General features: G+C 47.0%; 1 protein-coding gene across 2 annotated transcripts in view; it reads right to left on the minus strand.

The window, feature by feature from the left end:
• The window catches only part of matn4 (matrilin 4), a 33,282-nt gene that overhangs the window by 11,219 nt on the left and 1,590 nt on the right, over positions 1 to 20,473 (minus strand). For both annotated transcript variants that reach the window (XM_061686935.1, XM_061686934.1), the window contains exon 2: positions 1,332 to 1,421. In XM_061686935.1, coding sequence (XP_061542919.1) covers positions 1,332 to 1,421 — 90 coding nt within the window. The remainder of the gene's footprint in view (positions 1 to 1,331; positions 1,422 to 20,473) is intronic.

Raw genomic sequence — 20,473 nt, forward strand, 5'->3', positions numbered from 1 at the left:
TTCTTATCATCGGCTAAGTATCGTGATCTTAATGTTGTCAAAATATCAAAGTATAGTGATTATATCCTTGTCTAAGTATTGTGATACTGCTGTCAAAATGTTGCGATAATATTACCGAGGTAGCGTGATATTATGGTCGTCCAAGAATTGTGATTATATTATCAAAAAAGTATCGTGATGATATCATTGTCAATGCATCGTGATATTGTTGCAATCAAAATGTTGTGATCGTATTGTTATCAAAGTATCAAGATAATAAATACGGTTGTCAAAGTATTGTGATAGAAATCTTGTCAAAGACAAAAGACAAAGCACTAATTGTAAACAGGATGAGTGAAGTAAATCATGACATTATGTGCAACAATGAAACGTTAAATGTGAGTGTCGCGTGGGGCTGTAGTGGTCCACCCTGTGAGGGAAGGACAGGACAGGATAGAACAGGACAAGGACAGGAGAAGAAGCATGCAGGTCTTGTTGATCAATGGCTTTTGCTTTGCATAGTAGAGTTTTAAGTCGCACTTTCGGATGTAGCGCCCAACTGAATTTACTGACATTGGTTTTCTGAAGTGTTCCTGAGCCCATGTGGTGATATCCTTTACACATCGATGTCGCCTGAGGGATCGAAGGTCACGGGCATTCAATGTCGGTTTTCGGCCTGGCCGCTTACGTGCAGTGATTTCCCCAGATTGTCTGAACCTTTTGATGATATTCTGGACCGGAGATGATGAAATCCCTCAATTCCTTGCAATTGTACGTTGAGGAACATTGTCCTTAAACTGTTGGACTATTTTCTCACGCACTCGTTCACAAAGACGTGAACCTCGCCCCATCTTTGCTTGTGAATGGCTGAGCAATTGAGGGAAGCTCCTTTTCTACCCAATCACGGCACCCGCCTGTTCACCTGCGGGATGTTCCAAACACGTGCTTGATGAGCATTCCTCAGCTTTCTCACTTTTTGCCACCCGTCCCAGCTTTTTTGGAACGTGTTGCAGCCTTCACATTTTAAGTACGTGATTATTTTCTAAAAACAATCAAGTTGATCAGTTTGAACATGAAATATCTCGTCTTTGTCGTGTATTCAATTCAATACAGGTCGAACACGATTTGCAAATCATTGTATTCTGTCCTATTTGCGTGTAATGTACTGCATATACTGTTTTTGTGTAACATCGTGTATAAATTACCTTACATATGTATTGTTGAGATAATCTATAATAATGTATCTGTGATATGTGTATTGTGTATTTAATCTATAATCTTGTATTTATTTATAATGTTTCTGATCTATTATAATGTCTTTAATCTGTATGTATAGTATGAAATGTTCTTACCTGCTTTGGGCCTGGCGGCGGCAACGGCGGCCATGTTGAGCAGCGCCAGGGCGACGGCCGCGGCCACACGCCTCATCGTCATGGCAACAGCTGACCGAAAACACAAAGCATCGTGGGAGTCACATGCAAAAGTATTGGGACACCCGTAGGAAGTGAAAAGTGCTGAAAAGGTGGAGTTTGGACAAAAAAACGTGGGCTCTCAAACAAGTGGACGAAAGTATTCCCAAATGGCCTCTTTCCACCGCTAGCGATGTCACAGTCATGTTTTGGGTTCTCCGCCAGTGATTAGAGGCTGCCAGAGAATTCCAGACAACGACGGCGAACATTCCGGTCTCGCCCCCTCGTAAAGAGAAAGCTGAAAACAGCTGGCGGAGGAACTCGCTGCAGCTCCTGAGCTGAGCTTCACAGATGAAAAACACCAGCGGCCGCCGTCACGTCGCCAGCAACAAAAGTCGCTTGTCCGTCTGCTTCTGCGCTCACCCGTCCACCGAATCCTGCTTCCTGTCAGTCGGCCAAAGTTCTGGTTCCGCTCAAAGCGGGCCGCCTGTTCACGCTCACACAAACAGTGGACCAAAGAGAACAACTCGGACAAGGAGATAACATCCTCGTGTGTCAAAGGAAGGGGTCCATTTTTTTTTTGAAACACGAAACCAGAACCACAAACAAAGCCAGAACCAAAAAACAGAACCAGGACCAGAACAACAGCTAGAACCAGAACCAGCACTAGAGATACAACCATAGTCAGAAAAATAACCAGACCCAGAACCCATATGAATGCAAAAAACTAAAATAAAGCCAGAAACAGAAACAAAGCCAGGACACAACTAGAACCAATTCAGAAGAAAAAAAACCTAATCAGGAACAGAACCAGAAAACCAAAGCGTTGTTGTTTGCTCCCGAATTTGAGTTTTTTGTTCAACGCATATAGAGAGCACGAAGCGGTAAGGCTCAGCTGTATTTTGGTTTGATTTCATTGAATGTAGGGATTCGATCGATTGGTTGAAGTTATAATGTTAGTTTGGCCTTGGCTTACCCTGAAGGAGCGCTTCATTTCTCTCGGGTGCAATTGTGAGATGATGTTGTTCTGTGTGCTAATAAACCACTTTTTTGTCAAGGACGTTTACCTGTGTTTTGCCATTTTGTGCTGCGCCTGCTCTACCCTTGATTAGGCCGAAACAATCGACAACTATTTTGATCATCGATTCATCGTTCAGACATTTTTAACTTGAAAGTCCAAACCCCCTGATTTCCGCCTCTCAACACCAAAGATTACAGATGCGACATTGAATCGAACAGTCGACGACAAAGCGATGATCATATTTATCGACAATTATTTTGATAATTGATTAATCGTTGAAACCCATTGTTTAAGGATGGAAATTGAAACAAAGATTCCTCCGCTTCGTCGGTTAATTGAAAGAAGAGTCAACAGATGACTGGATTATTAAAATAATTGTGTGTTGCAGCCCCGCTTGGTTGTTTAATTTGGTACGTGACCGGTGGGCAGGCATTCAAGACGCATGAAAAAGTCCAATTTGTCCAAATGCCCCGCGTTACAATTACAACAAAAAGAAAAAAGACAATTCCTTTCATTCATCATATCGCGCCACATGTGTGTGCATGTGTGTGACTGTGTGTGTGTGGAGCACAAAGAGGCCTTAGAAAGCCCCCCTCCCCCTCAATAACCCCTTCCTGTCTCGCCCCCCCGCCGCCGCACGCCAACGCGCTACCGTCCTGCAGAGCACACACGCACATTCATTTATCGTCAAAGACAATCTTTCAGTCAGCAAACAAATGAAATGTCTGCGCCTGTGCTGGGTTATAGACTATACTGCAGTCGTTTTTTGTTTTTTTTTACTTTACATAGTGGACGACTGGTTAGAGCGTCTGCCTCACAGTTCTGGGGACCGGGGTTCGAATCCCGTCCCCGCCCGTGTGGAGTTTGCACGTTCTCCCCGTGCCTGCGTGGCTTTTCTCCGGGCACTCCGGTTTCCTCCCACATCCCAAAAACATGCACGCTAGGTTAATTGAAGACTCTAAATTGCCCGTAGGTGCGAATGTGAGAGCGAACGGTTGTTTGTTTCTATGTGTGCCCTGCGATTGGTTCAGGGTGTACCCCGCCTCTCGCCCGAAGATAGCTGGGATAGGCTCCGGTGGCCCGCGACCCCAGTGAGGAGAAGCGGTAAAGAAAACGGATGGATGGATGGATTTTCTGTGGTGTTGTTTGATTTTGGTTGATTCAAACTCCCAAAATATAGATTAGGGAGTATTCGATTAATCGGTTCAGTCCTAGAGTCCATTGTAGTGATTAGCAGCTAAGGAATGAGTGACTGACTCTGAACGCGGTGACTGCGTTCAGAATCATTCACTCATTCCTTGCTTCCGGGTCACTACAGTATATAGGGATTTTTATGGATAGAGCGGACAATAGGCCTTAAACGATTCATCGAATACTTACTAATCACTATATATAGATTTGAACGAGTGCGTTCGTAATCACTTATTCCCGACTTCCTTATCACTACATGGGGATTTTTATGTAGTGGACTATATAGTTGAGACTAGGGCTGAAACGATTAATCGAATACTCCCTAATCACTGGCAGTGCCACTGCCAGTGGATTTACAGCTTCCTGACGGGCAGGACACAGCAAGTGAAGCTGGGGGAGGCCACCTCATCCACACGCAGGATCAGCACTGGGGCGCCCCAAGGTTGTGTCCTCTCGCCGCTGCTCTTCTCTCTCTACACGAACGACTGCACCTTAGCGCACCCGTCTGTCAAACTCCTCAACTTTGCAGATGACACCGCTGTCATCGGCCTCATCGAGGACGGTGACGAATCTGCATATCGACGGGAAGCGGAGCGGCCGGAGCCCCGTTTCGGCCGACGCGACCTGGAGCCGAACACGAATCGAGACTGTAGAGATGATCGTGGCCTTCAGGAGGCATCCTTCGCCACGGCTGCCCCTCACGCCGTTCAGCTGCCTTACGTCAACCGTCGAGACCTTCAAGTTCCTGGGAATTACAGTTTCTCAGGACCTGAAGCGGGCGATCAACATCAACTCCGTCCTCAAAAAGGCCCAGCGGAGGATGTACTTCCTGCGGCTTCTGAGGAAGCACGGCCTGCCGCCGGAGCCGCTGAGGCGGTTCGACACAGCGGTCATCGAATCGGTCCTGTGTTCTTCCATCGCAGTCTGGTTCGGTGCCGCTACAAAAAAGGACAAACTCTGACTGCGACGCACAATCAAAACTGCTGAAAGGATTGTCGGTTCGGTACCCCCCTACCCACCTTTGAGGACTTGCACGCTGCCAGAACTAAGACGAGAGCGTGCAAAATCCTCTCGGACCCTCCGCATCCCGGTCACCGGCGCTTCCGGCGCCTTCCCTCAGGTCGGCGCTACCGATCAATGCAAACTAGAACTAGCAGACATTCCGACAGCTTCTTCCCTCTTGCGATCAACTTCTTAAACAGGTAACCTACAATTCCATTGCAACATGCTGGCAATTTTTTGTCTTTTTGTTTTGAGTTTGTTGTCACATTTCTGTCGGCCAATGATACATTACTCATGCACTCACTGTAGTTGTCTCGCCACGCTGCACTATTTGCATATCTGTTGTTGACCAATACCGGCCACTCATGCCGGAGTAGCATCTGCTCCATTTGCACACTGACTGAGGAGTATCTGCAACATTTGCACAATCGACATTGTCCCAGATTATCGCACTACTCGCTTGAAATCTCGGCACCCTTTGCACAATGGTCATTGCGCCGGACTATTGTCCCGGCATTACCAGATGACGAGCAACCCTTTTTTGCTCAGTGACTGTTTTTTTCAATGTCTTTCTGTCTCCAAGTGTTCTGTCAATTGACTGTCTGTTGTCGTACTAGAGCGACTCCAATTACCGGAGACACATTCCTTGTGTGTTTTTTGGACATACTTGGCTAATAAAGAGGATTCTGATTCTGATTCTGATCACTAGACTTCACATCGACCGATCTGATCGGCTTGATCGGTACCGGCCGATAATTAGCATTTTATGCTGATCGGCTTGAATGTCATAATTCGCCGATCCGATCCATGATGTCATCGATGGGCTCCGCAAATGACATTTACTCTGCGTTGCCATCGTGTACAGAATATTTGAATCCAAAAGCTAATTTATTTTCAGCCTTGTTGCGTGTCTTTTGACGTTTTACTGTAAATATCCGACTGCCAATAAAGTTATTTTTTTTAAAACATGTCAGCGGTGTGGGTCAGACAACACATCTGAGACGGACAACACGTAATGCCCGGATCAGACTCCAAGACAAATTTGCTCTTTCACGATTGCACTATGTCAGACCACTGCAATCAAATCTTGTATTCCGATACCACCGCATCCCGTCTTTTACGATCACTGGGCTTCATCTTGTCAAGTCAAACGCGACCGGATACACTGGTTACCACGGCCGCAACCACAACAATGGATCGCGCATATTCTAAGAACAAAATGGGGAAAAACGTTGATTTAAGGACGTTCATTTAAGGTTTGCTTGAGGTGTGTTCCCGCACTTTGCTCGCAAGCAGCCGATAAAACCTTATTTAGCCTAGCAAGCTAGTGCTAGCACTAACGGTTGTACGTAAACATGTCGGTGTTCTGTCGAATCATGCTCTAAAGCAGTGGTGTCGAACATGCGGCCAGCGGGACAGAACCGGCCCGTCAGGGGGTCCAATCCGGCCCGTGGGGATAGAGAACACATTCACTGTTATTTTTCAATAAAAGTAACTTTTGTTGCTAATATCGTCCACTGGCGGGTGCACTGACAACACTTAAATGACATTGAAGCACTTGTGAAGGCCATACGATGCCACGTTTCAGGAGCACACTAATTCATGGGGCGACACGGTTTCCTCCCACATCCCAAAAACGTGCGTGGTAGGTTGATTGACGACTCTAAATTGCCCGTAGGTGCGAATGTGAGAGCGAACGGTTGTTTGTTTCTATGTGTGCCCTGCGATTGGCCGGCGACCGGTTCAGGGTGTACCCCGCCTCTTGCCCGAAGATAGCTGGGATAGGCTCCAGCACGCCCGCGACCCGAGTGAGGTGAAGCGGTACGGAAAATAAATGAATGAATGTCATTTATGGATTTTTAAGCCACAAATATTGTGCTTCGGCCCACTTGAGATCTAATTGGGGTGAAAGTGGCCCGCGAACTAAAATGAGTTTGACACTACTGCTCTTAAAGTTTCGGTGTGTGTGAAGAAATTGAATGACAATTAAGGAATTTAATTACAGTAAGTTAGCACCCATTATTTGTCATCTTGTATGTTGGCTTGACCTGACAAGAGAATACCTTTGAAGATACTCAGTATACAATACACAAGTATATCCAGTAAGTGAACAAGTCATTTAAATAGACACATTGCTCCATCTTGTGATCTTGTGAATGTTGTAGGTCCACTATATCAAATGCAGCATAAAAACCTATAAATAAACTTATAATACAACTGAACTGGTCTCATTAAAAATCTGAGGACGAATAATATACGAAAGCCAATGTGTTTTGTTCTATTATCTGTCTACAACTGTTTGCTTCACCGTTTGTTTTTAAATGTTCGTTGCTTGAGGGTTATAACGCTGTGACATTTATGCTCGTTCTGTTAGCCTGTCGATGGCATTTGGCATTGTGTTTAGTCTTAAACTAAACTGACTTTATTAAGGCAAAGCTGTGTGGTTGTTTTAAAATGTATTTCTTTTTGATTGACAGCAAAATCAATGTAAGATTTAATTTTTAAATTCAGTTGTCTTCAACTTTTTATGTACCAATACCTTTTATATGGTGGACCTGGATAGTCCTCTAAAAGTCCCCATATAGTGACTGGGGAGTAGGGAAATGAGTGAATGATTCCGAACGCGTTCCCGACTCCTTAATTGCTACAAAGGGATTTTTGGTGGACTTTCTAGTCAACTACAGTATATAGTGCACTATAGAAACACGAGCACACACAAGCAACAATACACGCTGCATACACGTAAGCAGAGAAGAAGGAGAAGAAGAGGACGTTGTGTTCTCAGCGGGGTCAGAGGTGAGCGGCGTTTGTTGACGTTGGCACAAACGCCTAACGAGACGAGCGTCTGCCTGACAACAAACCGTTGCATTCACCCGTTGAACAACCCCCCCTCGGACCCCCGTCGCCACGGAAACGGACCCTCTGCACCAGGACTCTGATGGAGCGCGCGACGAAGGGACGGGGACCCGGGCCTCAACCGCGCAGCTGAGGCGAAAGTGAACCCCCGCATATTTGCGGTCGGGCATTCACAAAATGTGCGAAATGTGTGAAATTCCACGCGAGCATATAATTATGCTGTAACAAATAATAAAGTGGCAAAAGCTAACATGTCCTAGTGTGGCATTCCACTCAAATGCGAACATGTAATAAACTGTGGCTCAACAGCGAGGTGCGGACCCTGCTCTGATACTTTCAGGTTAGGAGACCGGCAAGCCGACAAAGAGACACGCTAGTCCCTGCGAAGAGGCACCAAAAAAGCCAAACAGAAGCACAAACAGCGCATGGCAAAGGATTAACGAACTCACCGGCTACAAGGACAGCAGCACAATTCCTGACCCGGTCGCACTGAACCATTTCCTCGCCCGTTTTGACCAGTGCAACAATAGAACCCACACCTCACCCACTTACAGTACATAGAGAAGGCTGTTTGTGGATTTCGGCTCTGCATTTAATACAGTTGTACCCCACAAACTGGTTACAAATCTGAGCAACTTGGGCATCAGCGGCTCACTGTGCACCTGAATACTGGACCTGATCAGCAACAGACTGCAGAATGTCAGGATGGGAAACAACACCCCCTCCACTCTCATTCTGAACATGGGGACACCTCAGGGGAGTGTTCTCAGTCCCCTCCTCTACCCCCTCTTTACACATGACTGCTTAGTGCGCTCCCATTCACCCCAACAACAACTTTGTCAAAATTGCTGACGACACCACCCTTGTGGGACTGATCAGGGGCAACGGCTAGTCAGACGACATGGAGGAGGTGCAGCGTTTCAGTCGAAGGTGTGAAATCAACAACCTTGTGGCGAGTATGCCCTGATGGAACAAGGTGCCAACAGCAACCCCCACAACTGATAAACTCTGCATCCCTCCCTGCTACCCCGCTGAGCCAGACGGTCAAAGGAAAGCCTGGTTTATGTCACCCGGACCTTAAACTAATTAACAGCTCCCCTAGAAATCTGGGTTTCCGTTCATCAAAGACCCTTTGTTGTGCGGAACTGAGATGCCGGCTAAAAGGTTGGGAGCACCTCTTCCCAAATGTGACAAGGAATTCAAAAATAAAGTTCAAAGGGCCATTTGCTGCTTTCTCTTCAAAAGTGGCCAAGCCCTCTGGGACAATTGCCGAAACACGGTCCACACCCGCTGGCGGTGGAGAGTTACTGCAAGTCGCGAACTGTGCCCAGTTTTCACCGAATTGAAATGTCTGTTTTGATATTTTTTGCATGAATGCTCCCAGTGCAGATTATAACACCAATGATTGTTTCCCCACAGCTCTGCTGGTTAAATCTGTTTGTCAACTGAATCAGATGAGATGTTTTACCGCACACAAATATGACATCACAAATATTGAGTGCTCTTAGCCACCACATAAGGCTGAAACACTCATTGCGTAGATTAATCAGAGTGCAATGTAAAAGCTTAATTTCCTATTCCACTGGTATTAAAACCACAGGAAAGTTCAAGAATGAATTTTAAAAATCAGAGGCGTGGTCTCTCCCCCTGCTAGCAACCCTCGAGGGCAGCCCTCTTTGCTCCTTGGTTTAAAAAGCCAGAGGTTTTGTTCTTCTATGCTCTTTGTTCTCTCCTCCCTGCCTAAGACAGCGGCACACCGCCAGGGAGCCCCACCTCTCACAACGAGGTGGCGTAGACGCACTGAATCTTCCTCGCCGCGCCGATGAGCGCGGACGGCAGAAGCAGTCTGTCCGTGCCCCGAAACTACACTTTTGTGTGCGTGGGGGCAGCTTAACCCTTTCCTAGATACAACTAGGTGTATAATTGGACTTACTTAACGGTCACAGAGGTTCTCAACTCTCGCATGATCACCGTACATACTCATTGCACCCTCGCATCACGAGTTTAGTCATTCACCCTACCATTTCTTGCTTGTAATCTTTGCAGTCCAGTCCCACGGCATTGTTTCCTGGTAGTTTTCCCCTTTAGATCAAATTACATTTTCTAGAAAATTCCACTTCCTGTCTCGTTTTTGTGTGAGTGATACAGTGGAACCACTGTATTCTAGAACTCTTATTTTGTTCAAGTGGCACCCCTTCCAGAATGGAGAGATTGATGAGAGGTTTTTCGTCACTTTTCCTCAACCTTACACACAAAAAGAGACGTGGTGCCCCTTTACTAGACAAAGATAGTTTGATTATAACGTTAAAGGTGTGTCGAATTAAACCGGAAACGAACGCCTGCGTTCACGTATTCTTTTCCAAAATGAATGACACTTTTATCCAAAACCAATATACGCTACAACCTGGAACTGAATACGGCCAAGATGAAGGAGATGATCATGGACTCAAGATGGATCACTGAGCACACCGCCCTCTATATCAATGGAGAGGAGGTAGAAAGGGGGGAAAGCTTCAAGTTTCTCAGAGTCCACATCTCGGCAGACCTCAACAGGTCAACTAACATCTCGCAGTGGGCGGGGAAAGCACATCATAGACTCTACTTCCTCAGGAAACTCTGCCCAAAACATGTAGAGATTCCATTCCATTCAATTGTATTTATATCATGCCTAATCACAACAGAAGTTGTCTCAGGGCATTTAATACTTGGAGCAGGTCAAAGAGCACACTCCTCACTCTTTAAAAGAGCAAGTGAACATCACATGAGCAAGCCCTAGGTGACGGAGACAAGGAAACCTCTACCATGGAGAGCCTCCTGACCTACTGCTGCACAAGTTCTTTCAGAAGCTGTACTGCGAAAGACGTGACATGGGTGAAAGCAGCAGAGTGGACGATTGGATGGACACTACCTGCCTTCGGGGGCACCTACACTGGCAGACTACCGCAAAAACAACAACTGGGGACTCAATAAGGCCCCCTCCTACCCCAGACACTCACTTTTCTACCCCCTTCCCTCTGGAAATAGCCTGTCCAAGCCTCCGTTGCGTCCCAGTTTCCTCTTGGCTGCTGCCTCACAAGCCGCAATATCCAAAATATCCCTGAATATCCGATGGGAAGAACGACATCTCCCCGGCCGGCCTGGTGGTGTTACGGAAACTTTGCTCCAGAGCCCACTTCATCCTCCTGGACCCGGCTCCTCCTCTTGTCGAGTCAAGTTTATTTGTTTCGCCCTTAATCACAAAACGAGTTTCAAAGGGCTTCACAGCGCCACAGTTGGCAATGATTGACAGCATCCCATAATCGGAACCACCCAATCGAGCAAGGAAAAACTCAAAACCCCATTTGGGGAAAAAGAAAACCTTGAGAAGGCACCGCAGATGGGGTGGATGCCCTTTTCAGGCTGGACCGGGCTGCAATGGATGTCGAACATTTATCACAGTCTGGTGCTGTCCAATGTTAATTACGATGGCGTATACGTCCATTTAAAGAGGTGAAGCGCCACCTTCAGGCTTGTGGACAAAACTCCCCCTCCTTGTCTCACCGGAGATGCCATGGCAACCGACTGGACTGCGAGATAGGCGCGCTTGGGAAAGAGTCCAAAGGAAAGTGGGCCTTAGTGTTGAAGATGAGGTTCTTCTCTTGTAGAAATAAGACCATCTTTGTTTGATTTAGAGGCTGAGACGGGAGTGGATTTGGACTATCGCAGAGAGGTTGATTCTATTCCAGAGCCCGCAAAAACCATGATTTCCACTCTCATTGACTTTGTCTTAGTTCCCGCTCCCGGTGACTTTCGTCCCCCTCCTGCCCAATCCCGTGATTGAAATCCACTCCCATCACATGGGAACCCACAAAATGCCAGCCTCTAATTTCTATTTTAGTAAGCTGTCTTTTTTTTCAAGCACATTGAGTTACTTTATGCACTGTAGAAATCAATTTCCCTTGCCTTTAATCATGGTGTCGTTCTTTGTTACGGTTCTGGTTTTGATTATTTTGAGTTGCTTCTGGTTGTGGTTCTTGTTGGGATTCTAGTTGTGGTTCTTCCGGTTTTGGTTTTAATTTGGGTTAGGGTTAATGTTTCAGTTTTGATTCTTGGTTCGGGTTCTGTTTGTTTTGTTTTTTGTTCTTTTTAAGGTTCCTCTTCTGGTTGCGTTTTGAATTCTGTTCCGTGTTTGGGTTTTGATTGTTGTTTAGGGTCTGATTCTTGTTCCGGTTTTGCTGGTAGTTCAGGTTCTTCTTTTGTTTCTGATTCTGGTTTTGGTTCTGCTTTGAATCCTGGTTGTGGGTAACGTCCTTGTTTTGATTTCTGATTTTGATTCTTTTTTGGGGTTCTGGTTGTGTGTGTGTGTGTGTGTGTCTTCTTTTGGCGTGTGGGTTGTTCGTGGTTTGTGTTGTCTGTTGGGCCGTTGAAGCTAACCTCCGTAGCGTTGCCGTGACGACATGGAGCCCACCTTTGTGGGGGGGAAGGGGTTCGTTCACGAGAACTCCCGTAATGTGACTCCAAACTTTCTTAACCATCGTCACAGAATATTGGCGAACGTTGTTAGTTTTGTTTGACCAGAGGCAACGGCGTGAGAAGCTGACAGCTGACTATCTACGCTATGGTTACACACGCACACACACACGACACATTTTATCACACAGAAGCACACGCATACACACAAAAAAACACGCATGTGCACGCACACACACACACACACACAGTACACACACTCAAACACACTTGCAAGTTAATGAACAACAGTGGAGCAAAGCTGCAGTGAGAGTTGTAGCGAGCACGACGACGGGAAGAAAAACAACAGGAACATCTTGACTGGAGGCAGCACGACCTTCAAAACCTCAGAAAGTTCAGAACCCTCAGAACCTCAAAACCTTCAGAACCTCCGAAACGTAAGAACCTCAGAACCTTCAGAACCTGCCGGTTCTTCTTCTTCATCTTCTTCTTCCCGGTCATGTGATGTGTGACGTGTCAAATGGACATCGCTGCTATGATGGACGAGCTGACGGACGCCATGGAGGACGGACAGCGAGGTAGGATCGAGGGGTGTCACGATCCAATATTTTTGCAATCCATTACTCCATCGATTAATCAAATAGTCGGATTTCAAAAATATGTTTGCGTTAAAGTTGATTGCAAAATCTTTTTTGTTTTGTTTTTTCCATCAATTGATTTTGAATCAGTTACTGGTTTGCCCCGTAACATCAATCAGAAAATCTGCAAAAATGTTGACAATCCTTGAAATGCGCAACCTTCTTCCACATTCTATTTTATTCTTTAAATTCTTCTTTAAGTTATTTCGGTTTCAAGCAATCATGTCATCAACCTGTAGTCATGTTCGTTAGCGTAGCATACACAGGAAGTCAGCTAACATGTTTCCAAGTTAGGTCGCATGACATTCCGCCTAGAGTGGATCATGTTCCAAAGTAAAAGCAGACGTTTGCAAATGTCAAACATTTTGATTCGACGCAAAGATAATCTGTCTTCTTTCTTGGGGCACTGCAGAAATCAGACAATATTCACTGTTTAGAGGCTGAAATCACAGGATTTGGACAATTATTTTCTCTCAACAATTCATCGGTTTTCAAAATAATTTGCTAATCAATGAGTAGTCGAATACTCGATTCATTGGTGCACCTCCAGTAGGATCCCAAGGCAAATCATCCATTGTCATCACACTCCTTGGCGCTAACATGCTAAAGCTAAAGGTGCATCGCGAATGCTAATGATGCTAACAAAAGACAGTTCTTTGACTTTGTCCTAATAGCTGACATCATCATGGGCGTGTTAAGTTAGCATGCTAACTTAGCTCGTCATCATACACCTTGGAGTCAACATGCTAAAGCTAACAAGTGCATCGCTTATGCTAATGATGCAAACAAAACACCTTTCTTTGACTTTGTCCTAATGGGTGACATCATCATGGGCGTGGTAGGTTAGCACGCTAACTTAGCTTTTTGTCATACACCTTGGTAATAACATGCCAAAGCTAAGAAGTGAGTTGCTAATGATAATGAGGCTAATAAAACACGTTTCTTTGACCTTGTCCCAACGGGTGACATCAGCCTGGGCGTGTTAAGTGAGCATGCTAAGTTAGCTTAGCTGCAATAACGTTGCTTGATGACGAAGACACACACCTGTCTGCCTCTCCCCCTTTTGTGGTCGCTACTTCAAACTTTCTCTTGCTGTCTCACTTTCTGCTGTTTGAGGGCACGTCTCGCTCACCGTCTCACTGTACGTGTTTCTGACTGCCTCTCTGCGTGCGTACCCCCTCGTCTCCCTGTCTGCTTTCTGACTGCGTGTGCATTTGCTCACCTGTCATTGAAAGCCTGCCTGTCGCACTGCAAGTCTAAATACATATCTGTCTATCCGCACGCCCGCCTGTCTTCATGTCGCCCCGCGCGCCTTCTGACGTCTCCACGACTGTCTCGTTGCCCCGCTTCGTGCTTCTGTGCGACAGTCCGCCTTTGTCCCCGTCGCCCTGTTCTGTCTTACGTCCGCGTCCCTGTCCGGGCGACTTTGAAGCGCCGCTAAGTTCTAAGCGGCCTTTGTGCGCGCGTGGCATCGGGGTGAAGTCGTCGCCTCCGTGTCACCTTGTGAACCCGACAGTCTGAAAAAGTTGCAGCGTGGACCTCAAATGTTGTGCAGTGGCATCATCTTCATCTCTTCATACATGTGTGGAGTACATGAGAGGTGCAAAAAGTCATTGATTAGCAAATTAATCGACTATTTTGATCATCAATTAACTGTTTCGAGACCTAAAATTGTCCAAATCCTTACTTAACGTGTCAGCCTCTGAACAGCAGATATTCTCCGATTTCTGTCGTTCTCCGTAAACGCAGACTGATTATTTTTGGAAATGTGAGACATTTGCAAACGTCTGTGGAAAACAACGATCACGTTAGGGACTAAATCAGATGATGATCAATTTGTTTGCGCATTTTATGCACCGACAGCTTGATATGTTCTGTTTTTGAATAAAGGGATGCAAATTAAAACATTCATTATCTGATTCATCGATTGATCCAACAAATAATAGAGATTCATCAATTATTGAAATAATTGTTAGTTGCAGAACCTATTCTATTGAATTGAATTTCCATCCCTTTATTCAGAAGCAGGAGATGACTTCACGTTGCCAGTGCAGAAACAATGCACAAACATGAATCGATTCTGATTCACTTGCTGGTTTGGTCCGCAACAAAATCAACAAAATGTTGATGATTGCTTTTCAAAGTAAAAGCAGACATTTACAAATGTTTTATTTTGAAAGATAATCGGTTTGCTTTCACGGGCGATGACAGAAATCTGAGAATATTGTACTTTTGAGAGGCTGACATTCCGAGCATTTGGACAACTTTCAGTTCCACTAGTTCTCTAAAGCGATGATCAAAACTTTTGTCGATTGATTTGCTGATCGATGAGTTGTCGATTCATCGACGGATTACCGCACCTCTGATACGGACTGTTTTTTCCTTGCTAAATGTTTTCCAGAGGTTTCACCGCATCATTCCGCCTGCTATCAGAACTGGCCGGTCACTCACCTACTGGACGGAGGACACGCGGGCTGGGACAGGTGGGACGCACACGCGTGGAAAAAGTTCCCGTTTCACGCACACGTACGAGGGCACACGCGAGGTCCGGCTCCGAGGAGGACGGTGCGGAGGATTTGTCCGAGCGTGCTGCGGCGGAGGCCGGGAGCGCGTGTGCTGGAATGAGGCGGCGGGCGGGGGGACGCGCGCATATAACAGCCGCCCGCCCTCCGCGCATGCACGCACGCATGCACATGCCCCACCCTTAAAAAAAGACCTGACTTTTGACTTTTTACATGGAACTATTTTTTTTACATACATTTCTCCACATTTTGCAACAGAGAGCACTTTTTCAAATGCTGTTAAAATGGGGGGGGGGGGGGGGGGGGGGAGTACAGCGGGGATCAATCCCTGCTGCTGCTGCTGCCGCAAAAAAAAAAAAAAAAAAAAAAAAACTAAAATAATGCAAGTCATTGATGCTGCCCCCTGCGACCAGTTCAGGGTGTGCCCCGCCTCTCGCCCGGAGATAGCCGGGATAGGCTCCGGCACGCCCGCGACCCGCGTGAGGTGAAACGGAACGGAAGATGAACGAATGAATGATGCTGGCCCCCAAAATGTTGCGAACCTACCAAGACAGAAGTGGACTTCTTCCACCAAAAAGAAGGCTTTTTTTTGTTGTTTCTGGCTTTTTCCGTTTTTGAATAATTCGCAGCCAAACTTGGTCGTCTTCACCAAAAGTGCTGGTTTCTGACCAAAAGCGGAGAAAACGAGCTTTTTGTGAAAAGAAACATGTCGAGCGGGACAGCGACTTTGACGTGAATATTTTTTGTTTCGGTGACACCTCCAAGTGGCGTGCGTGCGCAATTGGGGGCGGACGTCCGAACGGGTTTTTTTGTGGGCATCGCAGTAGTTTACAAACCTGAATTTGGCAGACCGGACCCTCCTCCGCTCCCACCCGCCGGAGAAATCTACTTGACCAATATCTTCGTCAGCGGCAGTAAACGCTTGGCTTCCAGTTGACGAACAGAAACATCGTTTGCACCGTCAATATATTGTACCACAAACGATCCAAAAACACTAATTTCATTTCAAAGTCATCTCGCAAACGTTAGCCTAAAAAATAAGTGGCTCGCATATGATTTGATTTTGGAAAACAGCACCGACAAAGCCCGACACAAGTGGCGGAGACTCTCCACAACTTCTGCTAACAACCCAGACTAAACTTAGAGGAGCTCCTAAGTGGCATGTAACAAATTTACCTTACAACAGTCCAGATCTATCACTTCAGGATACTTCCTCGACACCAATGACGTCCTGTGTCTTAGCTCGGGCTCCATCTTGTGACATTTTAGGCACAATTATGCCAATAAGTGACTTTTCAGATGAGGATAAGTTCCACAGGAGAGGGGAAAAAAAATCCTTCCCCGCCCCCTCACCTTTCTTTGTTAAGTGTCCTGCTGTGAAATAGTTGACCTTTCACCCTTCAGGAAGGGAAGGTCTAATTTGGACAAGTGCTGACTGACCCCACGCACGCACACGCGCACACTCTGCAACAATGTCCAGTGTGCCAGCAGGCTTTGCTCCCGTTGGGAAGGCAAAGGTCACGCAGGAGCCCGCGTGTGTGCGTGAGCTCGGAATGTTCTCAAGTGGACGCCGACTGGAATGTGTGCCACCGCACGCAAACGGCCTGTGCGCCACTTGACAAAACTTTGTGCGGGGGCGGGGGCGGGGGCGGGGGCGGGCTTCCGTTCGGGTTGCCAGTGCACAAAGAAAGCGTCGTGAAGACGAGATGGATGACTTTGTGCGGGGCGATACATCTTCGAGCGACAGATAGATTCCATTTTTTGAATCATGTTTTGGTCAGACACATACAAAGAAATAACTCTTACACCGATACAGTTACATATCAGAATAACATTTGTACATTTTCAATGTACGTCCAGTCTGTGTTCTTCCTTCCTGTACAAACAAGAAAACAACATCCAAAGCGTAGATTGACAACAGAGGAAAACAATGGTCAAAAGGTCACGCAGCGCTAAGTCGTGTCAGTCTTTCGTATTCTGCGATTGCGCGAGGAACGGGCCCCGTACTTGATCCATTGATCCAAATCCATTTCCGCTCGTAATTTGCCGTCCGGCTCAATACTCCTGTCCGTTCCTTCAAGGTGGGAGATTTCCAGTCGCGCAAAGCCACGCCGTAGTTTTGCGGTTTTGACATTTGGATAGGATCGGGTCGTCAAGCCAGAAGACATCATGAGATCAGGTCTACGGGATCAGGTCTACGCCCGACATTTTCGTGAAGAACTGGATTATTGCATTCCGCACGTCGGTTGTTTTGTCACACTCGTACGAACCGGCGTTCGTTCGCGCCTCGCTATTTCATCTCCAACACATATCACCGTGTCTGACTTTCAATCTTGCCCGTTTGTATTCAGGTGATCTTTTCACAAATGAGTTGGGGGTGTGTTTCACGTGAGTAATCGGACCGCCGAGCGTCTACCGCTTCCCGGTGAGCTTCTCCCGAGCCAGATCCCCATCCCGGCATACTTTTAGAGCATCCAGTTTGGGCACTCGTGTACCCAAACCAATAATAAATATTCATTCATCAAATTCTGACGCTATCGCCTGTCTTGTGAGAAATGTCCTGCCTTTTGGTTCAACCGAGTTGGATACGTTCTTTATTTGAGAGAAGACAATGTCTGATTTGTAGAAATCTCCCAAATTCTGAGTGACCTGAATGATGAGAATACTAACAATACTTGATTTGTCTCGCGTGTGACTGACGACCCTCTCGCCCAATCAGGCGAGCGGAGCCGGCCCGCCAATCGTTTGCGCCTCGGGGCGGAGCGCTCGGCGACCAGAGCGTCGTCGTACTGCACGCCAAAGTCGCCCAGAAGTCTTACGGCAACGAGAAGAGGTGCACGCACGCGTTCGTGTCTTCGCCGTGTCCATTCGTGTGTTCATCCCGTCTCAGGCATTCATGTGTTCACTATCTCCATTGTTTCAATCCGTGTTCACGTCCGCTCTGTTTGTCTCGACCATTCGCGTGTTCACCATGTACATTCATGTGCTCATTGTTTCCGTCGTTTTAATGGATGCGTTCATCGCGTCCGTTCTGTTAGTCTCGGACGTTCACGTATTCACGATGTCCGTTGTTTCGATTCATGTGTCCGTCGCGTCCGTTCTGTTTGTTTCGACCGTTCATGCGTTCATTGTGTCCGTTCTGTTTGCCTGGGCCATTCATGTGTTCACCATGTCTATTCATATGTCCATTGTGTTCAGTGTTTGTTTGCATGTTTCCCAAATTTCATTTCCATATTTGTTTCATCCACGGCGGCCGACTGGTTAGAGCGCCCTCCTCCCGCAGCCCAAAACCACGCGTGCGAGGATGACGGACGACTCTAAATTGCCCGTAGGTGTGAATGGTTGTCTGTTTGTACGTGCCCTGCGATTGGCCGGCGACCGGTTCAGGGTGTACCTGCAGATTGCTGGGATAGGCTCCGGCGCGCCCGCGACCCGCGCAGAAAATGAATGAACGAGTGTTTCATTCATGTGTTCATCACATCCATTGTATCCTATTCAAGAGTTCAACTGTGTCGATCGTGTGTATGTATTTTGTCGTCTTTAGGTTCTTCTGTCCTCCTCCGTGCGTTTACATCGGCGGCAATATTTGGAGGTTGATGCACGACCTCCTACAAGGTGAAACACGCTTCCCTCCCGTTATCATGGTTATCGTCTTACTTCCTGTCCGACTTCCTGTGCCGTGTGCAGCGAGCGTGTGCGGCGGTGGCGGCGCCGTGCGCGGCTACATGTGCGTGGACAGCGCCGCGCTGACGCACAGCGACGCCTACAAGCTCAACTTTGAAACGCTGCCCGACACGGTAAAAAGATTCACGTGTCGATCTCGTCCGTTCGTGTCTATTTGTGTTCGTGTTCATTCGTGCGTTCATCAGATCAATTCATTCGTGTTCCTAACATAATAAACATTAGCACGCGGCTACGTCACGCTTGCTTTGTTTCCGCGCTCCGACCGGCTGTGGACACGCTGCTGACCTTTGAACCCGCGTGACAGCGTTGAGACAACGGCAGCTTTTCAGCACACGAAGACAAATATGCTAACACATTAGCGTCTTTGCTTTGTCACGTGAGCCGGCCACCGACAGCACACAACAAACTTCAGATGATCTCGTAGGACGGCAACATCGGCGTCATCAAGCGTGTTTTCCTTTCCGTCAAATGTAATAACACCAAACATGTTAGCTATGGTAGCCACGTCGCGGACATCACTCATGTCGGTGACGCTAGCGACATGTGGCTAACCTTAGTCGCTTTGCTGAGCAATATTATGTCAATGTCAATATTGTTAGCAACATTAGTGATATTAGCAACTATCGCCACTTGAGGCTACGTGCACCCATATGGTAGCAATGTCAACTATGTTGGATATTTCAGCGTATTAGCGATGAGTGACAATAACGTTGTTAGCATAGTGAGCAATGTTGGCGTTGTTGTTGTTTGTGTCACGTGACCGTGCAGGCGGGGATGTTGGCGTGCGCCAAGTCTTTGTTCATCTCGGACCAGGACAAGCGGAAACACTTCCGCCTCCTCCTGAGGCTCTTCCTGGAAGTGGGATCCAGCAGACAGGAAGTGGGCTCCTTCCACAGCCGCCCGATCAAAGTCATCTCCAAACCGTCGCAGAAGAGACAAACCATGAAGAATGCGGACCGTCAGTACACACCGCAGTCCACTTCCTGTCAACCACTTCCTGTGTGCGCATGTATCACATGTGCATGTGTTTGTGTGTTTCAGTGTGTATCTCAGCAAGTTCGCGCGTTGCGTTGTTCAACCGCCTTCGCTCTCAGACAGTCAGCACTCGCTACCTGGCCGTGGAGGGCGGGGCGTTCGTCGCCAGTGCCCGACAGTGGACCGCCTTCACCATCACGCTACGTTCGTTAGCACTGTTAGCAATGTTAACCACATTTGCAACATTAGCCACTTCGGGACGTGCACGTCAATTTGGACGTGCGTGGCCTGAAGTGGCTAACGTTGCTAATGTCGCTAACTTCACTAACATTGTGGATGTGGCTATTGCTGAGCAGTTAGCAGCCGTTTTAGCAACATTAGCTACTTTGGGGTGGGCAACAGGTTAGAGCGTCTGCCTCACAGTTCTGAGGTCCGCGGTTCAATGCCGTCGGTAACATTTTGTTGCACAATGTTAGCACGTTCATTACGCAGCCGTTGTATTAGCAACAACGTCAGCGATGTTAGCGACATCAGGGGACATTAGCAACTCAGGATGCTCGATATCACCCTTCTTTTTCAGACCGATACAAATACGAGTATTGACTCTCGAGTACTCACGGATACGATAGCGAGTACCGATGCCGCTAGTAATTTTGATTCCAATTAAGACATTTTTTTCTTTCCGGCGCACATGCCGATTTGCCAAACTGCCGCAGTGTCGCGCCAACTACTGGCGAGGAGGACTTG

Source organism: Phycodurus eques, chromosome 10 (assembly GCF_024500275.1).
Source record: "Phycodurus eques isolate BA_2022a chromosome 10, UOR_Pequ_1.1, whole genome shotgun sequence".
NCBI lineage: Eukaryota > Metazoa > Chordata > Actinopteri > Syngnathiformes > Syngnathidae > Phycodurus > Phycodurus eques.